Source organism: Cryptomeria japonica, chromosome 6 (genome assembly GCF_030272615.1).
Source record: "Cryptomeria japonica chromosome 6, Sugi_1.0, whole genome shotgun sequence".
Taxonomy (NCBI): Eukaryota; Viridiplantae; Streptophyta; class Pinopsida; order Cupressales; family Cupressaceae; genus Cryptomeria; species Cryptomeria japonica.
The window spans coordinates 538,631,445-538,657,076 of record NC_081410.1 but is presented as its reverse complement, the minus strand read 5'-3'; the positions used below and the strand labels follow the sequence as shown (position 1 = coordinate 538,657,076).

At 31.4% G+C, this 25,632-nt stretch overlaps 2 protein-coding genes across 2 annotated transcripts; one reads left to right on the top strand and one right to left on the bottom strand.

Annotated features, from left to right (window-relative positions):
• Positions 1-11,420: 11,420 nt before the first annotated feature.
• On the bottom strand, positions 11,421-13,584 carry LOC131030239 (uncharacterized). The gene is made up of 2 exons (XM_057960964.1): positions 13,395-13,584; positions 11,421-12,046 (listed from the first exon to the last, which is right to left on the bottom strand). The coding sequence occupies exons 1-2, from the start codon at positions 13,582-13,584 to the stop codon at positions 11,421-11,423; spliced, it is 816 nt and encodes a 271-aa protein (XP_057816947.1).
• Positions 13,585-19,031: 5,447 nt separating this feature from the next.
• On the top strand, positions 19,032-20,025 carry LOC131030257 (cyclin-U2-1-like). The gene is made up of 2 exons (XM_057960988.2): positions 19,032-19,512; positions 19,603-20,025. Exons 1-2 carry the CDS (start codon positions 19,097-19,099, stop codon positions 19,916-19,918), a joined length of 732 nt encoding a protein of 243 aa, XP_057816971.2. The 5' UTR covers positions 19,032-19,096; the 3' UTR covers positions 19,919-20,025.
• The last annotated feature ends 5,607 nt before the right edge of the window (positions 20,026-25,632 follow it).

The window sequence follows — 25,632 nt, the reverse complement described above, 5'->3', positions numbered from 1 at the left end:
ATTAACACTTTAACACTCATGCAGCATATACAGTTACGAATAAAATACAACACAAACGGGGTGTTGTCTCTCCAAATAGACAAACCCTGGCTTTACGAACATACATAAGTCTAGGTTTGATTCTCTGTAATTTTCCATGGTCACATGGTAAATTTCCTGCGCATCTCAATTTACACATTAGTACTTCCAAATATCCAAATATAATATAATTCAATACTATAACAATGCACATCATCACTTGCATACAATTTTCATCTGCACAGATTGAATACATCTTTTATCAAGCAAATTCACATAAGCAATTTCATCCCAATTCACATAAACTAAACATACATCATGGTTCTATATTCAGAGTAAAGTCCTGCAAATTCAATAACGACATCTATCATTGCAATATCATCCTATCTAACAATCATGTAGTGTTCTATCTCATAAAGCATGTAAGTAAATCATCAAATTATAGCAATGTTATCCAAATCCTGAAATCATATAAGTTCTAAGTCTCAAAATGCATCAAAATAAAGTATCCATAATAGTCTAAATATAAAATCCACTGAATGTCAAACTGAGTCGAGGTGAGGCCTCACAGATTTATTGAAACGATTATTTAAGGACATCTCAATCACCCTAATTACACATTGAAGGCTTGCTACATGATGCAGGGGACACATAGTATAGTTTAACATATTGGATTTTAACTTATTAAGTGGAAACAAAAACTTTCTTTTTTTGCCTATATGTCATATGCGAAATTGTATGGGGCTTGAATTTTCATTGTTGAAACTGCACGATTTATGTATTCACTACCTGCAAATAGTTCTGAGTCTTCATATTCTGTGCTTTTACTATGGAAGTATAATAATGTGCAAGTTGTGGTACTTTTACTATGGAAATATCATCTATGCTTCTAACATTACAAGAAAACAATAGACGTGAAATGCCAAATGGCTAAAACAACTAGAAAATCAAAAAAAAATAAAAAATCTGATGGTTAGAAACACTCCAAACGTCTTGCACACTTATTGAGAAATGTAAACCATTGATCTTAAATATGAGCTTCTCCATCTCAAATAAGATAACACCTTCAGCGTAAAAAGATATTCTACACTAAATCTTATCTCTTATATTACCAAATATATCCATCCATCACCTAATTCTTATATGAAATGAAATCTCCCTGAAACTTTTAAACATTGACTCTTCATCCAATTAATATAAGAATTTGATTTAATTACTTTTTAATAATCAACGCAAAAATCTTTATACTACAATCTAGACAACCACCACCTAATCTTTATTTTACCAAATATATCCATCCACCACCTAATTTATATGGATGATTATCCTATACGAAATAGAATCTCCCAAGACTTTAAAGGCATGGTCTATCCATCCACCACCTAATGTAGAAAGGATCGCTTCCTAAAAACAAATCTAAGATTCATTTATGTTTCCCATTATTTCTTCCCTTGGGCTTGGAAATTAATAAACAAATAAAAATATATTTTTCTTTGCTTAAGCACAAACATCACAATTTTTTGAGGGAAGCAGGGCCCTGTCATGTTTGGTGATAGACAACATCTGATTGAAAGTCAGATGGACACGTCATTTGAATCAACATAATTCCACTTGTAGAAAATTTCATTTTTTTTCCTCCTAAATTATTTGAAGAAGAAAATTGAGAAAAATGTGGCACCACTTAATTAATCGTGCTTAGTTATGCTTTGTGTTGCATTCGACCATAAATGTGCAACCCCTTGCAAGCTAGCCCAAATGGTGGAACACGAGATGCATTGGAGTATTTAAATTTCATGCAGATTTAGACTATAATATTGGAAAAATGCCAATTTGTATTTGTTTTGTGGGTGTGATTGCTCTACTTTGTATTATAATTTTAAGTTGATTTATGTTTCTAAGTTAATGGAAATTTTTCTATAAGATCAGTTTTAGATTTAAAATCTCAATGTATCGATTTTATTAATTTGTATTTAATTTTTATATCATCTAAAAAATGATGGAGTCAACATAAAAATGGAATGTTTAAAAAATTCTTAGAATAAATATAAAGGTAAGTACCATATAGGTCATGGAGAAAATTGGTTAATCATAATGATATGGTTATGGAACAATATAAATATCTCTAAATTAAAATGCATGGTGTATTTTGCATTGTAGGTTTAAAAATAGTGACTACTAATCTCTAAATGCCATATGTCCAGTTATAATTGTTAACAAAAATGTCTTACAATAATAGGTTTAATAGATTGGTCTTGTCGAGTTGTGTCTAATATTTACTATCTCTACATATGGAGAGGAGGGTTCTAGATGCCAAAAAGAGACTATCAAAAGGATTTTCAAGAAAATGACATGAAATGGCCCAAAGGCCCACTCATTTAGTTATCCTTACTGTTCTCTTCAGTATGATGTAAACAACATTATCAAAGATAAACATTATTCTTATGTTTTTATTATCTTGCAAATAGTATTGTATTTATTTTAGAAGTGTTCCTAGCTTAACTTAACATAGTTTGATTGAAAACACAATGTGTATCTAATACTAAGAAGAAGAAAAGAAATTGTGTTGATATGTTTTTTGAAACAATGTAAAATTACAATTTAACTCAACATACAAGACATACAACAACTATATCTCATAAATAATGTTTTTACTTAGCCATCATATGTATCTTATCTATATGTTGTATATACACTTTTCTCTCTATTTGAACTTACTACACTTCAACATTATGAAACATGTGGTCTTTGTATGTGCCACAAGTAAGAAACCCATGTCAAATGGTGTAGAGGTTGTCAAATAATTGGTAAAATTTTCCTTAACTCATTCTATTAGATGATACAAAATCTTATGAAATGAGAAACCCTTGTCAAACACTTCTCACTTTCAAACTTGGAAACAAAGTGAGAAGCCTACCTATCTCTCATAAATCATAAATGACGTGTAGTGTTTCAAATCCAACAATTTAAGTTAGATTTGAAATTATAGTTTATAAATAAATTATTTTGAATATCATTTACATTTGTCATGAATTTGTATTGCTTTAAAGAATGCAGACCTAATTATTTTGACAAGCTAGCCACCCTGTTTTTCAATACTTATGTGTTAATATGAACTTAAAAACAACTTTACTTTAATTAAATATTCTCTAAGGCATAATGAGTCTATTAATGATTGGAGTTAGCCTACAATAATTATGCTATAAAATTTCCATGTATGTATTATTTTTTTAACTTTAAATATTTGAAACTAATGGTTGGAATTATAGGGCCTCTTTGCTTTCTCCAACCCTTCAAAATGTCAAGAGAATAATACATTTCTAGAAAGAAATGATAAGAACGAATCTAAATCTAGTTCCAATCAAATGTCTACTACATCTAATTTTATATCATTCAAACATTAAGGGCCTACAAAATTTACAAAACTTACCAAACCACTGAATAGTTTTACTTGTTATTGTACCTTCAAATTTTTCATTTTTTAATCCAATTTATGGTCATGGTCTTCTTCATGGTCAATAATGTGAAGGTATACACATTGATTTAGGCAATTAGTATAACATATCTATAGAAGAATTTGATATAATTGAAAATTTAGCTTCAAACAACCATACACATTTATGTGTTGCTCTAAGCATAACCAATGGCATTCTTGTAGACAGTTTAGGGAATATTATTTTTTCCCTTGATATGGGGATCAAGGAAGGGGACGAATTTTTCTATATAATTCCTTCATTGACCATATTTTATAGTTTACTTTGGAGACCTTACAATAATTAAATGTCATACCCTCTATGATACATCAATGTCTAAAATATGTTTGTGAAGAGAAAATTGTGAAAGTGATGAGTGATACATATGTACCTATTTTAAAGCCAACAACATCAAAATTGAAGATTATGTTGTCACTATAAAATATGTTTGTAATGACAACAACAATAAGGAACATCAAATAGAAGCTCCATGTGAAACCTTGAAGATATAAATCATTATATCAAAATGCTTGGGCAACAGAAGAATAAAGAAAAAGTTAAAAGGAAAAATTAGGAGAAAATGAAGGCCTCTTTGAATTGTTAGGTAATACTCCTCTAGCACAAAAAATAGCTTATAACTATTGTCCTCCACCAATAAAGAAAGAATAATAGGACCATTCCTTCATATGTACCAAAGCAAGGACATTTTCGACCTTATGCTTCAATGAATAATAAGAAAACATCATTAATTGATCTCATTTCTACCTCTTTTAAAGGTGCTACTTTTATATGTGTTCCAAAAAAAAATTAGATAAAATTAAAAAAGAATAAGTGAATCTAAATCCACAAGTACAATAACAATAATATAAATTTTCTTTCTTTTATTCTACATGTATCAATCACATCCAATGACATTATATCATGTTGAAATTCAAAATATTGAAAGTGGTTGTAAATAAGATGAAAATAATTTATTAGATGATAATCAATCTAATATTATTGGCCGAGATTTGGATCTTTTGTACTTTACATACCTATCTATATGCTTTATAGTATTTTGATGGTTCCCCTACTTGGGAAGCATATATTTTGCCTTTTCCACTACCCTACAATATTGATTGAAAAACTTTAATACTTTTTTTAGATATGATTGCGATTATAATTCAATTATACTTAGAGTTTCTGATCACATGTTACTAACATAGAATATTTTTTATGATGATTGTAATTTTTCTAAGATATTCCACATGATTCAAATGATTATGATTACAATTTAGAGTCAACTTACTTCAAACATGAAAATGGTGTTGGACACTCTCAAGAAAATTAATTAAGACTATAAGAGTAAGCAAAATTAAATAGATGTTTCTTATGAATAAACATATATAATTTATTAATTATACCATATGAATCTTTAACAAAAAACCAATAAAAAGTTAATAAATGGCAAAAATAAGAAGCAAATGAATTTGTCTTCATTGTCTCCTAATTATTCTAAGCATGAAAACAAACTCATCTATCCTGACCCCTGATCCTCCATCCACATCTCATCTATGAATCAAACCATCCTCAATACATTTGAATAAAACCACTCCATTCCAAAATCATGTTGTCAAATTGAAGAGAAACCTTATAATGATACCCTTGATAATGTGCAAATGTCTAAGATAACATTTTTATAAAATTACATTTTTTAACAAATGTATAAGTGAATAATGGTCCATATAAGCAATTTTTTAATGCAAATCCTGTTCTGTCTCCTTGTGCAGCACAAAAACTATAAAAGTTAATACCCTTGCATTCCATGCTCATGTTCCGTGTGGACCCCACAAAGCTTGTAGAATATAACTTAGGAAGTGGTCTGCAAAATAATGTTGAGCTCCAACCAATACCAAGTTAAATGCTTACGGGCATCCACTTACCACACCGCGCCAATAGCTTGATTCAAATATCTAACGGTAATGGTAACGGGAATCAGATTTGAAATTAGCGGTGAGTACAGATTGAACGGCAACGGGAACGGATGCTTACAGATTGCACGGCCAGCCTTAAACATCACACTATTTGGAGAGGATTTTCAGATACATTTTGTCTTCTCTAGGCCACTTCCCCTTTTAAAAGAATATGAAAAAGAAATCACCAACCTAAATATATCTTTTTCAACAGCAATTTACTTTTCAAATTATTATATCATTTATTAAAATATATCTAAAAGATAACATATTATTTTATTTTAAAAATTATTATTTTTTATATTGTAATTAATATTAAATTAATATTATTATATTTTTATATTTTTTATTTATACGAAATTCTTTATGAAAAAATATTAAAAACATATATATTTTTATTAAATTCTTTAGCACACTTGACATAAGTGGGGCTGATCTTATATACTATTCATTACAATTCATCAATTTTGGAATGATAGTTATGATTTTAATAATGATTTGTTAATATATAAATGCACACAGGCCCCAATGCCACATAGAATAATTTGTAAAAGAGTCTAAATGTATTGATGGATTGTAGCTACAACTTGAGCTTCAAAGTGACATGCCTTCCCAATTTTGGGGGCTTTTTAGCCATGCATTTTTATTGTCTTGAAACGTATTTAGGATACTCTTGAATGAACTATTTGTTGTCTCTTCACTAGTGTGAGCATATTAGGATTGATGAAATTGTCGTCATTCCACAAACAAAATGTGAATTATATGCTTCCTACATTTCATTACATAAAATATGTGGAAACAAATAAATATATATTGTCTTTATGGTTATAGACAAGAACAAAATAAAATAAAAATTAACTAATCTTCTTTGCTTTGCTTAAGCATTGGCAACAAAAATCTTTTGAGGGAAGTGAGACCCTATAATGCTTGGTGAGAGACAACATCTCATTGAAAATTATGAAAAATAATTATGCCTATACAAAATAAGCACAGCATAAATGTAGGACAGTGTAATCACTACCAACTTCAAGTCGACATTGGTAATAATGAACATAAAAGCTAATTATGGAAAGGGATGATGAATATAAACTTTGATAGTTAGGTTTATAAAATAATTCATAAAATGCAAATGTAAAGTAGGTACTAAGACTTCCCCTTTATGATAGTAACCTTCAACTTTTGACTAGCCTCCAACCCAATGTTATCACACCTATATCAAATAATTAATCTAGAAGGAATTGTTTTAGAAGCCATAAACAAATAGATGCATCTAAAAAGAAGAGAAAATGATTAGTAATGAAATCATCATGTATGCTTAGCTTGGAGTGAATGCCAATTAACAACACTTTAGTTCCCATGATAATCTTAACAAAGCTTAATTTAGTAGAATATTCATAAAATTACTATGCATAGAATCTATCTATCTAATATTTGATCTTATATCACTTGAATGTCATCACTCGCTTCTTATAGTTGTTCCATCACAACTTATAAGAAAGCAACGTAAAATCTAAAAAGAATCAAAGAAAACAAAAGGACTTCTAAACTACTTTAATGTTATTTATTTTACACAAAGCAAATGTTTAACAACATTACCTCCCTTCACTATCACCTTACTAATAAGATTAAATGGGTTATACCAAGGCGAGTGAACAAACTGATACATCGATAAATTCCCTAATTATTATAATTTGTCTAATGGCCTTCCATATGCCATGTAAATAATAGATCTTAAATGCACAATAAAACCTCTATAGTAATTACTGCTCGTAACTATTAATCACAAATTGTGCCATTACTGTAGTGGGTTGTAATTACTTTTCTTGAACCAATAGAACTTGCTCTTTGACCATATAGGATTGTAATCAAAATTTAAATAACATCTTTATTGACCAAATTATTAATAACTTTATTTACATAATGAAAACTTAATTAATTCAATATTTAACTTTAGAACTTGAACCTCTTTTACATAACAATTCATTTTCTATCTTAGGCACCATAGACAATGATCACTATCAATAACTAACCATCACCCTTCACTGTCAAATTAGATTTCCATACTAATTATTAAAGCTTCACATTTTGTTTCATTGTTTGTGAGGATATCAAAATAGAAAGAGCCTCCATAAATGAAATCTGATTGCAGAGAGCTGAGAAATGCGTGCATTTTGACAATGTGGGAAAGAAGAGGGGCCCCCTTCAGCGACGGTCGTATTGACTTCATCGAACAAGTTGTAACACCAAGATTCGCCTCTTCTTTTCTAAATCTACTTCTTCCATCATGACGACACAAAATTTGCTTGTTTTCTTACAATATTCTCTCCATTAAACTTTCAGATTTTACTGAGATTGCTAAATTAAAATATCTTCCCTACGTTTTATTTTGTCTCTTTCGTGCAGACAAGAAAGAATCTTTCCACAAAGCGAGAGAAATCGGATACAATGCTTATCTTATTTCAAGATTCTATAAAAAAGTAACAGTGTTCGTTTTCTTTTCATTGGGTTACTTATTGTAGATTCAATTCCAAAGCAAAGAAACACAAACCTACACTGTTGGGCATGTTGGAAAGGGTATTTTGTGATAATCTCTTTAGTTAATAATTTGTAGTATGTAATAATAAGCATAAATTTAGAGTTCTTTTATTGTAATTTATGACATAGATTAAAGTCAATTGACTTGATTTTTTATTACTGATATGTTTTCTACATTAGAATTAGGGTTAGGGTTAGGGATATGGTTAGGATTAATGTTAAAATTAAGGTTAGAGATGTGGTTTGGTTAGGATTAAGCTCATGGTTATGATTAGAAATTGATTGAGGATTAGTCTAACTATAATACTAACCTTAACCCTAACCCTAACATTATCTTCAAGCCTAATTTAAATCTAAGGAACACCAACTCTAAACCTAATTGAACTCTTGAATCCTAACACTAACTCTAACCTTATTTGGGTGCTAATACTCACCCTAACCCTAACTTAAATTTTATCTTAGAATGAAAACCTTAATTTTAATCAACCCTTAACCCTAATCTTAAGCTAACATTAACCCTAAATCTAATTATAATTAAAAGATGGTACATATTATTTAATTTTGGTATATATTATTTAATATTTAAATTAGAATGGGGATCATAATTCAATTCATAAAAGATGGTATTTTACATATTGTAATAAACTAATTTTATATATTTTCTACTTATTTTTTATTCCAAAATAAATTTTAAATCATTAAAATGTTTTAGATTTATAAATATTTTCATAATTCTTTTTAATTTTATAATATTATTAAAATGACAAGAAATAATATATCAAAGAAGGATTAAAACTATTATTAATATTTATTTGTTTAAACTAAATTTCGTCAAGTTTATATTATGAATATAACAATCTAAATTATTATTTATTAAAAATATAATAGTAAGACAATTAATTTTTTTAATAATTGTATATTGTTTAAAAAATTTTAAGGCATTTTTATATTAGCCTATAAACTAAAAGATATTATTTTTTATATTTTATATTTATAATTAATTTAAATTTAAATAACACTAACTCTAACCTTAATTGAACCCTAATACTAACCCTACACTAAACTCTATCTTAGAATGAATGTATTAGGATTGTTAATACATATAAAATTGATATATATTAGAGAAAGACATTTCTTCTTAGAGCCAACCACAATCCACTAGATCAAATCTGTTTTGTATAATAACACAAAATATATAATATAAAAAATTAATTTGAAAAGAATTTATTATAAAATAAAAATAATCTACTAACTTAAAATGAATCAAATATGTCTAACACATCTTTAAAAATAAAAATAAAAATAGGTAAAAAATGATATATATAATTTTCTTACTTATATAAAATTAAATTTTAATGATTTCATATAACTATGTATTTTAACATTATTTATCAATAAATACAAATAAAAATTTAAAAAGCAATTGTCAAATTATCTATGAAATAATTATTGTGTATATTCATTTTTTATTTCAAGCATAACTCAAATGATAAGTCTACTAAAAAATTTAGTTGATGGGTTGTGTCAACCATCAAATTTAAGAAGTGAAAAATTAACAACTCAATAAAGGAAATTAAAAAATGAATGCATTCTAACAATGTCAAAAAAATAGAGGACGGGTCCATTTCACCAAAAAAAAATTATTATTTTTTGGTTGGTAAATGGCAAAGCCAGAGGATTATATTAATATTTATAAGTATTTATATATTTTGTTTGAACAAAAATAAAAAAAATTGGGCCTGCAACCCCAATTGTCCAAATTCTTCCATTAGTGAAGAATTGCAAAGTTTTAAACTGAAAAAAGCTGACATTCAGCCTTCAAAGTCTAGAACTGATTCCAATAGAACAAAAAATCATATACTCCAGACGTATCTACAAACATAAACAAAGACAAATATTTTAAACAAAAATCATATCTATATTGCTTGGAATTCAAGCAGCACTAAACAGGATCCTCCGTCCAAGCTCAACCCCTGCCTCTCGGATGGCCACAACCCTTGTTCTGCATTGGGTGATTTCCGTGGCCACGACCCCTTACATTCACAACTCTTCAACCATCAACAACCCTCCCATTTCATTCCAATTTTGGAGGGACAGGGTCGTTTAGCCAGGGAAAGTTGAGGAATTCATCTTCTATGTATTGTCTAGTTCATCTCCCAAAAATTTCCATTCTAAAAACCTAGTTGTCATTGTCGTGTTCGCCCTATGATGCCCAAGAGCATGGCCTTTTAAGTCCAATAAAAAGGGGTATTAGTTAATGGTCTCACTCGGAATCAAAAATAATATTAGGTTGTCCGGGCGAGGCATTCTTGTGCCAATAATGAAATGATTAAGAACAATATCCAATTCCACTAAAACATTTTGGTCAAAAAGATTTGTGGTTAGAGCCTGCACCTTCTCCTTGAAATATTGGCAGTCAAGCAGAGAAGCAACAAATCTTGAGGATATGTTGGAATTATCCCTAGGATACTCTACCCTGCTCAGAAAACCAAAGCCTAGGATTAACTTAACCGCCAAAATGATTGAAAACTCAGAATTGTGGAGAATCCTTTTGAGCCTTAGGTTGGAAATATCACGAAAAGAGACTTGATGACAGTTGCAGGAAAGAGAGATGGGCGTATCCACCCCCAAAAAAATTGGCTCAAAATGCTTTCTAATAATGAAACCGAACGGGGCTTCCACCATCATAAGGCCAACCCATTAAAGACTTCTCTGCAATTTTGAGCAGAAAACCTTCACCTTCAAGAAACACAAGCAAAAATGCGAGGACAAGAGTTGGCTTTACTTTCTTTTAAAATTCTTTCAATATGCTCGTGCTTTTCTAGGCTGATTAATGCAAAGTGCCTAGAATTGTTAAGCCTAGAGAAGAGGTGGTGAAAGAGATAGCTTCCAACATTATCGTATTAACTAACTGGGCTTTAGAGTGTTGCCAACACATCACCACAAGCCTCGACCAGCGAATGCTGTATACTTTTCCACCTCCCTGAAGATTTGACGGATTTGCTAACCTCATCTGCCTTTCTAAGCATGTCACAAAAAAAAAGAGAAAATTATTACTCATTTACTACTTCCCAATCAAGAAATGGTCATTTATGATGTGGCATGACTTAAAGATTGAAGGCTTCCAAATCAGCTGCCTTGGTGGAGGCTACAGATATCTAGTCCTATGCAGCATACAATGGGATGAAGGGTCCACAAACTCAAAATCACAAATACTTTTCAAACTTGCTTGGTGGGAGAAAAGAAGATTGTTGACAATTAAACACATCTTTTCATTTGAATTCAAATGTGGCCCAACTAGGAAAATCCCTAGATTCTGAACGACTATTTAGAAATTTGAATTGCCTAAGATCGACCACCCTCTTCCTGATTCCTTAGGGAATTTAGGTTGAGTTCAGGCATGAACCAACTTAAGGAAGTACCAGCCGATGCCGACTTGGACAAATCATCTGCATACTTTTGTTTTTCTCTCTCTGAATATGTGATTGTAGTTGTAGTTGTTAAAAGAAGGTAGCAATGCTAGGATTCTTTCTAGAAGAGCTTGCAGCTTCCAATTAATAGAATGAGTCATTTTAGCTGCATTTATAACAATAGAAGAGTCCCCCTCAATTGCTAAATTTCTGATGCCATGGTTAAAACACTCTGACAGGCCATAGAGAAGAGTTTTAAATTCTTCTACATTGTTTGTATTCGGAGGGGTAGGATTAGACATCTTTCCCACCACTATTCCACTGTGATCTTTGACTACACATCCAATTCCAGAAGCTCCTGGATTACCTTTAGAAGCCCCGTCAAAATTGAATTTAAACCAACCATACTGGGGAGGAGCCCAAACTGCATTTTCTCTGTCGCCTGACTTGTTTCCCAAGAAGGGGGGAATTTTGATTCCATTCCATGAAAACCTCATTTTGTTGTCCCATGATGTAAAGTTCTTGTCCAAGTTGGTTGAAAGGGCAAGTCTTCTATGAATGTTTTCAACAATGGTTGCTTCCAAAGAGGACAAAGTTGAGTCAACACTCCTTGCTTTTCCATCAAATAATTTCCTGTTCTGCTCCTTCCATACCTCCCATACTAGAGAGGAGGGAGCAATTTCCATAGAGAACTGAAAATGTCATCTTTTGGTCTGATTGGCTAGCTTGAGAATAGGGAAACAATGTCATTTGGTAGAGTTGTTATCCAACCTAGCTTATCACATAGCCACCTCTAGCATTTTGCAGAAAAGGGACAAGTAAGGAGGAGATGGTCTACAAATTCCTCATGTGCTTTACAAAGAACGCACCTAGAGGGGCCCTCATAACCCATTTTCTTGAATCTCTCTGTCGTGAGGATCTTTTCCTTGGCTACCAACCAAGCAAATATACCAGCCTTAGGGATAATCCTATTATTCTAGAAAAGCTTTTGAGGTATATGTTGGTCTTCAAAATCCACTTGGTTTGCGAGAACATTATATCCTATTTTAACAAAGTATTGGCCAGATTTAGCAAGGGACCAAATCAAAGTGTCAATTCCATTTTTGAAAACCAAATACCTTTCCTTAAGGAGGCTAGAAAGTAGGTTTAGCTCATTTAAGGGAAGGGGAAGGCCTTCCATTTTTTTCCAACCCCATCCTAGGAAGGAGATATCCCTTGAAAATTCTACATAATCCTTGATATGAAGCCCCCAATGAAGTCATCACCATTCTCTTGTTGTTGGAATCGTTATTGAGTTATCTATGCTTAGAAATCCACCCCAAGAATCCTCCCAAAAGAGACAAGATGAACAATCTCGAATGTCCCAGGAAACATAATCTTCTATAAGATGCCTGCATTTGAGAAAAAAATTCTAGGTCCGAGAACCTTTTGGGTGACTAGAAGCTCTTAGGAAGTTAATGGGTTCTCCCGCAACAATATATTTGGAAAGCACCATTCTTACCCATATTTCACTTGGATCAGTAAGCATCTTCCAGGATAGTTTTGCTCCTAAGGCCTTATTTTGAAACTGAAGATTATGAACTCCCAAGCCCCCTAGAGATTAGGTTTACAAATTTTGTCCCAGGCTATCAAAGCAATTTTGTGCCTTTCATCTGAGTTCTGCCAAAATAAATTTCTCATCTTCTGAATGATGAAAGAATTCATGCCCGCTAAAAGGGCTAGAAGGGACATAAGGTAGATGGGGAGAGCAGAGATGACATCTTGGAGCATAATCAATCTACTTGCCCATGATAGCCATTTTCCTTTCTATGAAATGGCTTTCTTATCCAGTTTAAGCTTAAGGGGGTCCCATAGTTTGGAGCTCCTCAAACCCTTATCTATTGGGATCCCAAGGTATATGCAGGGTAGAGATCCCTTTTTACAATTTAAACTTTTTAAGATCCTGTTTTCCACAGATACTGGAGTAGAGAAGAAATAAATTTCTGATTTTTCCTTGTTGACCACCTGACCTGAAGCTTTCCCATATGACTCCAGTAGTTCCTGAAACTGGGCAGCTTCCTTGGATCTTGTTGTGCCTAGTAGGAGGTTGTCATCAACAAATTGCCGATGTGTAGCAACAAAGTTTGTGGTTATCTTGATACCTTCCAAATTTTTGTTGGCATGTCTTGATTTTATTGCTCTTCGAAGTGCTTCAGCCATGGTTATGAAAAGAAAAGGAGAAATTGGGTCCCCTTGGCGAATACCCTTAGAAGATGAGAAAAATCCCTCTAGTTTCCAATTAACAAGAATAGAAAATATTGGTGTGGATATGCATTTAAAGATCTAATTAATCCATTGTCTATTGAACCCAAAAGCTTGCATAATTTTACACAAAAAAGGCTAATCCACATTATCATAAGCCTTGGAAACATTTCACCAATTGTTGATATTGACTTTTTGGGAAAAACTATTGTAAAACAAAATTCCTTGACTCTTTTGTAGCCCTTGTTTGTAACATAGGGAATAAGTTATGTATGCTTCGTTTGTAGCACAAGGAATAAGTTATGTATGCTTCATTTGTAGCACAATTAGGCACCTCCTACAAAAAATATAAGGTAGTCCAATGATACTATAAACCATTTGTAAATCCATATACAGACTGCCCAACATCATATACTATAAAAAAATCTTTCTTCTTTATCAATACCATTCGTGATAAATAGATTGGTCGCTGTTAGGCGACAACAAGATTCCAATTGCATCGAACAATAGTCCCTGCATTTAACCTTCATTGTTTACTAGTGCTTGCTAAACTAAATAATACTTGGTGGTTTCCTTTGCTTGTCATTCACGCCGACGAGAAAGAATCTCCAGCAAAGCGAGTCGTCTGTAATGTACGAAAATGTTAGCATGGTAGACAAGCTGTACAGCTAAGAGACTGAACACAACTTCCTGTGAAGTTTCCAGTGGATTTAACATATATATCTTACAACATTCGATAAGAGGTAAAACATTCTTCATTTATTTTTCATTGGGTCACTTAGTGTACATTCAATTCCAAATCAAAGCAACATATGTCCACACTAGTATTAAGCGTTGCAATTTTTCCGTGTAAAATCCCCATTTAATTACTTAGATTTGGGTTCCTAGATTTTTCACTTAAGACAGAAGCGATTGGCCATGTAAATAGCAGTCTATATGTAAAAGTAGTCCAGAGAGATTAAAAAACAATCTGTAACAGCATTGCTCAATTTGCCTTTTTTATTGTATTATCGATTTTACTCAAAGCAAAATTGATGATAAGGCCAATGTATTGATTCCTATGTCAGTTTGGGTTCCTCTTTTTAAAGTCAATATTTCCTCACAGACCTTAGGCATGACTGAGAGATCCTAAACTACTAAAATGGATGAGCTAGAATACAAACCCAAAATAAAAATGATCATAAGGGCCTCAAAAGCAGTAGAATGACTTTATGAGTTTATTAAATGCTCCTAAATACATCCCCAACCCAATAGGAATGAAAAAAGAGGGACAAACTAACGAAAAGAAACAACTAGGCTTAAACAATTTGTAAGCAGTCCAGAAAATGAGCAAGGTATATTATACCTCAAAGAATGCGCTTCTTTGAAATGCATTACACCAATGAATTTCAAATAAGTTAAGGTTTCCAGAGATATTTTAAAATCAAAAGGTCTAAAGTACATTTCAACCCAAAGAACACATTTTACATCCAAAGTATATGCCCACACTTGCAAAGGAGACAATCAGTAAGTGAGATCACATTTTAACTTTTATTCGCATGATTTGTTAATCATCATATGAATAAACTAAACCACACCTATAGTAAATGTACAATTACTTTTCAAAAGTAAACTTTAAGGACTTCTAGACGTGTTCCAAAAACATAATTGGATATCAGAAACACACCAGCAAATGGTATGCATATTTGAATCTAACATTCAGATATGTCAGGAAAATTAGTAGAGCTCTTGTCATAAATATGGGTAGATCGTAGTCAGAGATTAAAAAGTACATAATGATATGATACATTTCATCTTTAAAAAAAAAAAAGCTTACAAGCCCTATTTTCAAATGTTAATGGCTCTTAAGAAATGGATAGTTTATAGAACACCTATAGAAATTGTTTCCTATTCTTCAAATTTTTTTATTTATTTTTATTTGATGTAGTAAATATAAATTTAAATCTATTACAGTTGATTAACTACTAAAACATGAAGACAATAATCATGTACTTAAGTACTTGTATTAAGCATAATAAAATATATGAAACAACAAAATCAATATTATTTTTTTATCGTCTAGAAGCTTGCATTGGTGATGATGGGTGTTGAGATGGTAGAATTTAATAGTGGTATACATTTGGTGGTGACTTCACAATACAATACCTCTACACTTTCAAGCATTATTTTGTATAAATGAAATTTAAAAAAAACCTTAAAAATTGGTGAGTTATGAATTTAAATTTAGGTGAAATTTGATGAACAAATAATCAAAAATATTTACGTATATATTTTTTACATAAATGATATATCTTTCAACTTTCAAATAAAAAATAAGAATTTTATTGAATTATTTGTTTAGATTATAACACAGAAATTTTTATACCACAATCCAAATATCCACCACCTAATAATCCATAAAATGACATTTTATACTGAATTTAATCCCATAAATTACCCAATATATCCATCCACCACCTAATATAACACAAGATGGTCATACTATGCCCAAATCTAATCTTTCCATGTTATCTGTATATCCACCACCTAATGTAGAAAGGATCGCTTCCTACAAAAATGGAAACAAATCTAAGATTCATTTTATGTTTCCTAGTGTTGCTTCCCTTGGGCTTGCAAAAAATAAACAAATAAAAATTATATTTTTTTCTTTGCTTCGCTTAAACACAGACAACACGAATTTTGTGAGGCAAGTGGGGCCCTGCAATGTTTGGTGATAGACAAATCTGATTAAAAGGCAGATGGACAAGTCATATAAACATATAAACTTCTCCCTTTCCACCATAATTCAACTTGTAGAAAATCTCATGTTTTTCCTCCTAGTTTTTTCACTGACTAAAGTTATATGAATGTTTGAAGAAGAAAGTTAAGAGAAAAAAGGCTCCAATTAATTAATTAATCATGCTCAGTTATGTTCTACGTTGCATTCGACTGTAGATTCACTCGAGACATGAGATGAATTGAAGAATTTAAATTACATTCAGATTTCTCTAATATTGGAAAAATGCCAATGATAGAAATTTGTGATGTTTGTGTGGGTGTGGTCCTAGTCTACATTTTGTTAGTCCACATTTTGTTTTAGTTTCAAGTTGATTCATGTTTATAGTGTATTGGAAATTATTTGGGTAGAGTTTAAGTTTTAGATTTAAAATTTCAATTATTATATTGTTGATAGAAAGATGGTTCTAATATAAAAATTAAAAAATCTTAAAATAAATACAAAGGGAAAGAGTATGAAGGGTATGAAAAAAATTGATAAGAATTACAACATGGTTATAGAAAAATTATGAATTTTTCTAAATTAAAAAATATGGTGTTTTTTTGCATTGTAGGTTAAAAAAATAGTTTGACTATTGATCTCCGAGTATCATATATCCAATTCTAATTAATAACAAAAATTTCTTACAACAATAGATTTAACATATTGGTCTAGTTGGATTTTATCTAATATTTATTGTCTACATATGGAAAAGAGGGTTCTACATGCCAAACAAAGACCATCAAAAGGATTTTCGAGCAAATGGCATGAAAAGGCCCACTAGTTCAGTTTTTCTTACTTTTCTCTTCAGCATATGTGAACAACATTATCAAAGATAAATATTTTATTTATGTTTATATTAGCTTACGAATAGTCCTGCATCTCTACTAGAAGTGTTCTTGGGTCAACTTAACATAGATTGATTTAAAACACAATGTGTATCTAATAGTAGGAAGAGGAAAAGAAACATATTGAAAAACATGATATGGTTTTCAAAAATGGTCTAAAAATTTAATTTAACTCAAGATACAAGACATGGAACAAGTATATCCCGCTTAATGTTTTTAGCTATCCCTTCTATGCATGTCTTCTATAAGTTGTATATACATTATTCTTCTCATTTTAATTTACTACACTTCAACATTATGAATGTGTGATTATAATATGTGTCACAAGTAAGGAACCAATGTCAAAATGTTTAGAGATTGTCAAATAATCAACAACATTTTCCTTTACTCATTTTGCTGGATGATACATAGTCTAAGTATTATATGAGAGATCTTTTTGAAATTGGAAATAAAGTGAGAAGCCTACCTATGTCTTATGGATCATAGATTATGTGTAGAGTTTTGAAACTTACAATTTAGGTTAGATTTAAAATAGCAATTTATAGATGGATTATTTTGAATACCATTTTCATTTTTCACAATTTTCTATAGTTTTAGAGAATGTATACTCAATTATCATTAGTTGTAGAGTAGGAGAGATTCATTTTACTCAAAATAATTATTATTATTACAATAATGCAATATTCAATCCTACTGTTGAATTTTTAAAAATATACAAAATCGTATGCACACTAAGATGTTTAGAAGACATTAAAAACCTAATAAAAATAAAATAACTTGCTAATATATGAAAATCACCATACAAATTAGAGTTTTGAGTAATCGTGAAAAAAACATTGAAAACAAAACCTCTTTTTTACAACCCTTTATTCACCCTCTCCATAGTTCTAAAATAGAATGACAAACTAATAAACATTTTTTAACAAATATATATACTTAGTAAGGACAAAAATGATCATCCACAAAACACATCAAAATATTATAAATTACAAAGACTGGTCTTTCAAAATCTAATTTTTCATAGTGCAAACTGTAAGTAACAATCAATTCACACGGTTTCACTATACTTGTAAACACAAGACATTTGAAAGGAAGGGCTTTCAAAAGCTGAATCTAGAAACAAAACTCCTATGCCATATTTTCATTAATTTATGCTACATTTCCATATTGTCTCCACGGTAAAGAGCATGAAGAGCTGCATACCTAGCTGTTGCATGTCTCTTGCAAATGTGAGGAAAACACAAGTGATTTTAAAACTCCCAACGTATGGACCCGCATGTAGTGATGTGGTTGTAATTGAAAACACCTCCGACCAAGATGTTTGTCCATCACGCCATTGTATGGGATATGAGGTGCCATGTCTTATTATGACTTAACATGCCTTCTTTTCTTGGGAGAAGAGCTGCTGCCGAAAGAAGAGGGACCCTTTCAGTAGTGGTCGACATTTAATTCATTGAACAAGCTGTAATATGAAGATTCCCTTCTTCTTTTCTAATATAATTGTTCAATGATTGCTAGCAAAATTGATTGTTTTCTTACAATATTCTCTGCATTTAGCATTCATTGTTTACTGAGATTGCTAATTAGAAAAATCCATTGTATTTTCTTTTGTCTCTCATTCGTGGAGACAAGAAATAATCAAAGCGAGGCATCTGTGATGAACGAGCGTGTCTGTAGTAGTGGACAAGCTGTACAGCTAAGAGATCGGATGCAATGCTTATCTTATTACAACATTCTATAAAAGGTAGCATAGTGTTCGTTTATTTTTCATTGGGTTGCTTACTGTAGATTAAATTCCTAATCAAAGCAACAAACCCAAACCACTGGGCATTGAATTTTTGAGATTATATCAGGCCTCTCTCTGACAATGAATTGTATTAGAAGGCAGCCCATCTTTCCAAGAAGAATTCGGTCCGATCTCTATTCCTTTGACAGTGCAGAACAATCATGGCCGCCCTCAACTCCCTGCGTTCTCTCAGTTTTATCATCGCTTGTGGAGAGAGTTGTGAGGAGGAATGATAGATTGTCTCTGTCAAACAGCCTCACTTTCAGCCCACCTAAGTACGAAGTCTTCAATGGTGTGGAGGTGCCAGATATGAGCATACAACATTATTTGGAGAGGATTTTCAGATACATTCACTGCAGTCCTTCGGTATTTGTGGTGGCATATGCTTACATCGACCGTCTTATTCAACTCCATCCACAATTCAAGATTACCTCTCACAATGTCCATAGACTTCTCATCGTCACTCTAATGGTCGCCTCCAAGTTCATTGAAGATATGTAAGTCTTTTCCTTGCTTTACAATGGAAGAACCTAAATATGTTATTTGCTTTTTAGGTCATTTACTAATGATATTGTTTAAATGTACAGTAACTACAAGAACTCGTACTATGCCAGAGTTGGAGGGTTCAGCACAGATGAACTGAATAGATTGGAGATGGAGCTTCTTTTTCTTCTTGGCTTCAAATTGCAGGTGACAGTAAATGTTTTTGAGAGGTATTGCTGTCAGCTGGAGAGGGAGATGGCAATGGGTGGAGGATTCCAAATAGAGAGAAGCCTTCGCTTATCTTATGCAAAGGATGAAAGTTCCAGGCCGAACCCTAAATCCCAAATGGGTGTCTATTGCTTATCGTCCTATAATCATAAAAGAAACAGATCGAAGAGTTTAATTGTCGATGGAATGTAATTTAGGTTTTACTTAAAAAAACTGATCGAATTGATTAGAAGAGACAGGTCCAAGCGATTGTAGAACTTGTGAATATGTAAATACTAATGAAAAGAAGTCACATTTCTCTTGACGATGTCCATTATAACTTGGACCACATATTGCGTTGAGATTTTAAGCTATTGTAAGGAGCAACGTGAACCAAAATAACAGATATATTTTCGTATCTATATTTTTCACTCGAAGCTTAAGCAACTGACCATGTAAATATTATTCTACTGTTTTTCCCTTCTTTTCTAATGTGTAGAATAGTCCAGAAAGATCCAAAACAATCTGTAACAGCTACGCTAAATTTTCCTTTTCCTATACAGTTACCACGGATCTTATCTCTCATTATGTTAAAAAATAAGAGCAGTTCGTTGCCGTGACAATTTTTCTCCAGTTGTCAGTATCGTTTAATACCAATTTCTTGAACACAATTTAGTTTCATACCGTATCCAGAACCTTGAGAAAGGCAACACCTACGCTAGAAAAAGGTCACGCGCTAGAAATTATCGATCTATCTTTAGAGGAAGCATATCAGTAGTTGTTATAGTTAATTGCAGCATTTCAGATATTAAACTGTTTATCAGATTTTGATGATTTTTTTTTGTTGTCTCTACATATGACTTAACTGCTTACAGCTACTGTTCTAACTTCTGGCTGTTATATGCACAAGGGTTAAAAAGTACACATTTCAAAGTGTCACCATGCACTTAAAATTGTCAATACTTATGCCCAAATGCCCTAGTAGTTGTGTGCTATGGGTACCAACAATGGTGCATAAATTGGCCAATTATGATCCAAAAATGCTAAAAAATTGGGCAGCTATTGGTACATATGAAATTTATTAATGGGCTTTTAGTTTTGTTTTTTTTAGTTTCTTTAAAGTTAGTAATTTGGGGGTTGGGTGTGCAAGAAGTGAACAATTATTGGAACATGGTTGGAGGGTAACTGGTGCTCTTCTCCTTCTATTTTGTGTTATCGATATCTTTGTAATGAGCAATTCAGCTTAATTTTTAGACATTTGAAGCTGAGACAACATATCATTACGTATTTATATTTTTTTATAATTAATCAAATAAATTATTTATATATAATTTATTATTTAATTTTTAGACATTTGAAGCTAAGACAACATATCATTTACATATTTATATTTAATTTTCAAAATATAGCTATACTATTTCATGTCTTCTTATGAAATTAAAAATAATAATTAAAAGATATTAGAATTAATTTAATTTATATTTAGTGTCTTATTTAAATTTTATTAAATAATTTTTTTTGAATTTTTTTTCATTTTATAATAAAATAAATTTCAAATTAAAACCTAAATTTAGCATTAAGAGCAAGAAAGCAACTAACTTTTGATGACTTGTTTCATGCCAATAATTTAAGGATAGCATGTATCCTTGGGGAATTATGATGAGGGTAGCATATCATTTGATTCTTATCTCCATCTCTCTCCCCTATCTATATCTCCTTACCTCTCCCTATATCTCTCTCTTTTCTCCTTCTATCCCTCTCAATCTATATATCTCTCTCTCCATCTCTCCATCTCTCCCTCTCACTCCCTCTTTTTATATCTCTCTACTTCTTTATCCTCTCTCTCTCTCTCTCCCCCTCTCTATTTATTTATATATTCCTCTTCCTCTTTATACCTATTTCCACATCTCTTTCACTATCACACATAGACAGACTCACTATTTCTCTATCTCCCTATCTCTAGATCTTATACACTCTTCTTCCTTCAACTCTCCTAGTCTCTCTCTATATCCCTCTCTATCTCTCCATATATCACTTTCTATATCTTTATATTTATATCTCTCTATCTCCCCCTCTCTCATTGTCTGCTTCTATCTCTATTTCTCCCTCTCCCTCTTTTTCTCTTTTTTCATCTCTCCCTCTCTATCACCCCTTTATATTTTACATGTTATATATAATTTCTCTCTTTTCTATCCCTATATATACCTCTTTCTATCTTATTTGTCCCTCTCTCCCAATCACTCCCTCTTTTTATGTATATCTTCTTTTTTTCTCTCTAATGTGTATACACAAAATAATTGTTTTTCCCTCCCTATCTTTTCCTCCATCTCTCTGTCTTTTCCCCTCTCTCTCTATCTTCTCCCCATCTCTCTCTCTCTCTCTCTCTCTCTCTCTCTCTCTCTCTCTCTCTCTCTCTCTCTCTCTCTCTCTCTCTCTCTCTCTCTCTCTCTCTTCTTCCCATATATCTCTATACCTCTCTCTTTCTCTTCCAATCTATGTCTATCTCTCTCTATCTCCCCCTATTTTTCACACTGTCTCCATCCATATTTGTTTATCTCTAGATCTCTCTATTTCTCCATCTCTTTATCTCTCTCCCTCTCCCCCTCTCTCTATATGTCCGGATCTCTATCTCTCTTAGAAAAACTCTATCTCAACATCTATATATATCTCTCTATCTCCCTATCATCCTTTATAGATCTTTCTATCTCTCCCTCTCTATCTCCTATCCTTTTTTTATCTATCTCTCTCTCTCTCTACCTCTTTCTATCTCTCTATCTATTTTTTCCTCTTCCTCTCTTGCTCTATCTTCATCTCTACCTATATCTTCCTTTCTCTTTATGTATCTCTAGAAATACCTCCCTCTATCCATTCATCTATCTCCCTCCTCCCTCCTTTTAAACCTCTATATCTATATCTCTTTTCATTTCTATATATATTATTCTCTATCACTTGTTTCATCTTCCCTCTATTTCTATCTAGTTATCTCTATCTCTCTCTACCACTATCTCTCTAAATCATTATATCTATCATTATCTTTCTATCTCTCCCTCTATCTTCTACTATTTATTGTTCTCTTCCATCTCTATCGTCTTCTCTACTGCTATATATATATATCTTTACCTATCCCTCTCTCAGTTTTCCCCTTCTATATATCCCTCTTTCCGGCCCTATCTCAATCTCCCTCTTTCTCTCCCTCTCTCCCTATTGCAAACATAACATGAGTGTGTTGGTAATGAAACTTGATTATCTTCTTTATTCAAATGATTTGTTTCGGTTATGATTGGATCGTTGTAAGTGGATGCATAGTTGATTTTAAGCTATCACTTCTCCATTGGCACTTTCGTTGCACAAACAATGTTATGGACTACCAATTTACTTTATTCACTACACAAATTTATGCAAAAAAATTAGACCAAAGTTTCCCTAATCAACCTTCCACACATCTTCAAAAGACCCATTACACACCAAAATACAATTGTTATCAATATAATATAAAAATATAAAATTAAAATCATTAATATAATGTAATATAATAATATAATAATAATAATTTAAACACTTTCATAATGAACATCTTACACATTTTTCCCTAAATTAATTTTACTATAAAATTCTGACTGCTTTGTGAGAGAAAATCGTATCAAAACTCTTGTGAGAAAATTTAACATTTCAGAAAAATAAATCGATTGATGTTGAGGGAGATCTCTTTAAAAAGATTTTGATAGCTTGTTTAGAGGACAAAATAATAAATGTAGTGTGGCATTTTCTGTTATAAAACAAAGCCAGCCAATGTTTAAGCTCAGCTGTTGAGGAAGACTGTTAGAAAAGACAAAATTAGCGTAGCTGTTTACAGATGGTTTCGTCATCTCTCACCTTTCTCAACGTTTTCATGCAACATAACGTCATCGATGACGTGTATTAAGTTTAAAATAGTATAAAATTTTAGGACAACTTTGTACTAAACAAGGATTTTTGTATTCTCCAACTACACCGATTGCAACTGTAAAACTAATTTGTTTTCAGGAAATTAAAATTGAACGTTCGTACATTACAGATGGCTGACTTTGTGGAAATATTTTATCTTGTCGGCGTGAAAGAGGGGCAAAGGAAAGCACCAACTATTTTTTAATTTAGCAATCATCACTAAACAATGTGTTAAATGAAGGGAATACTGTGCTAAAACATTTAATCTTCCTGTCGCTGAATGACGACCAATCTAGCATGGAATGGCATTAAAAAAAGATAGCAAAGGAATCTCCTTTTTACGACTTTTTCGACAAGTCAACATCCACCGCCGTTGAATGGGACCCACCCTCTTCTTTCCGACATTATCAAATGAATACAATTTTTTAAGTTTATTTTAGTGAGTTATTGATTAAAGATATCTAATTAGTTTTTGGATTCGATTGTATTAGCAAGTTTTTTACCACCAACGCTTTGGATCACATTCTGTGAAATAATTGTTGATTTTTTATTATTTTTATTTATTGGTTCCTCCCATGAAACTATTAGGGAGTTGGCAAGTTTAAACGGTTATTTATCCTTTTTCCATTCAGCCAATCAAACCTCAGGGTTTCTCTACATAAATTTCTTTAAGGGAGATGAGATTTCCACAGTCCATGCTAAATTGATATATACTTCTCAATTCAACTATGTAGGAGTTTTTTGCATCGACATTTCAAATCACACTCCTACAACTCTCATCCTTATGATCAATCACGGTGTGTGATTCAAAACATTGATGCAAAAAACTCCTACACAGATGAATCCAGAAGCATATATCAATAAATTTCTTTTCCGATGTGTAATAAATACAACATATATTTTTAATCTGAAATTTTAAATCCAAAGTACTTTGGCGATCTGGGATTGGTGTTGCAAATGGTTGGCAGAGATGTTTGTAGATACTAATGTGACAGAACACATGACCCACAATGTCTTTTGCAACATGTTGTGGGAGCTTGTAAAGGTAATGAATGGTTTGTATAGGTGATCAAATTCAATGCTAAAATGGCAGGGGGAAACACATGAGATTTGGGACCATTCATAGGATTCAAGTTAATGCTACCGAGTTCTCTTCAATTTTCCCCTTTTTTGTGTCCTTTCTACTAGCATCCAGTTTTATTTGTTGTGCAAGCAGAAGCAAAAACCCCAGATAATTAAATATTGTAGAACGAGTTAGATGCAAAGAAATATTGAAGAAAAAAATGAACATCAAAACAACACACAAGACATGAATTTACGTGGTAAAACCTTGACAAAATGCCAAAGAAACATTCATGGGGCAAGGTATCGGTATTCTTAAATTGCTCGAGAGAAAAAAACATTACAAACTTCACAACTACTCAAGTTGGGTTAGTGTAGGATCATGGGCGGCCAAAAAGTGGCAATGTGAAAAAAATACTCTTCTCCACTCACCTAAAAACGCAAAAATCTATGTTGACATTTTGCTTGGCCTGGGTGTCAGTACACCTTGGCATGGTAATTACCTAGGAAAATCGGATATCGGATAAAATCGAATATCTGATAATATTGGATATCCGATTTTTATTTGTAATTTTAAATTAAAAAATATATTATATAATATATAATGTAATATTATATATTACGTATCATATAATATATAATATATTATTATATTATATTATATATTATATAATACATAATATATAATATAATATTATATAATATATAATGTAATAATATATTATATAATTATATAATATTATATTATTATATAATAATATATTATATAATACGTATTATATAATATATTATTATATTATATATATTATATAATATATAATATAATATATTATTATATTATATAATACGTATTATATAATATATTATTATATTATATATTATAATAGAATATAAAAGTATTATATAATATAATAATATATTATTATATTATATAATATAAT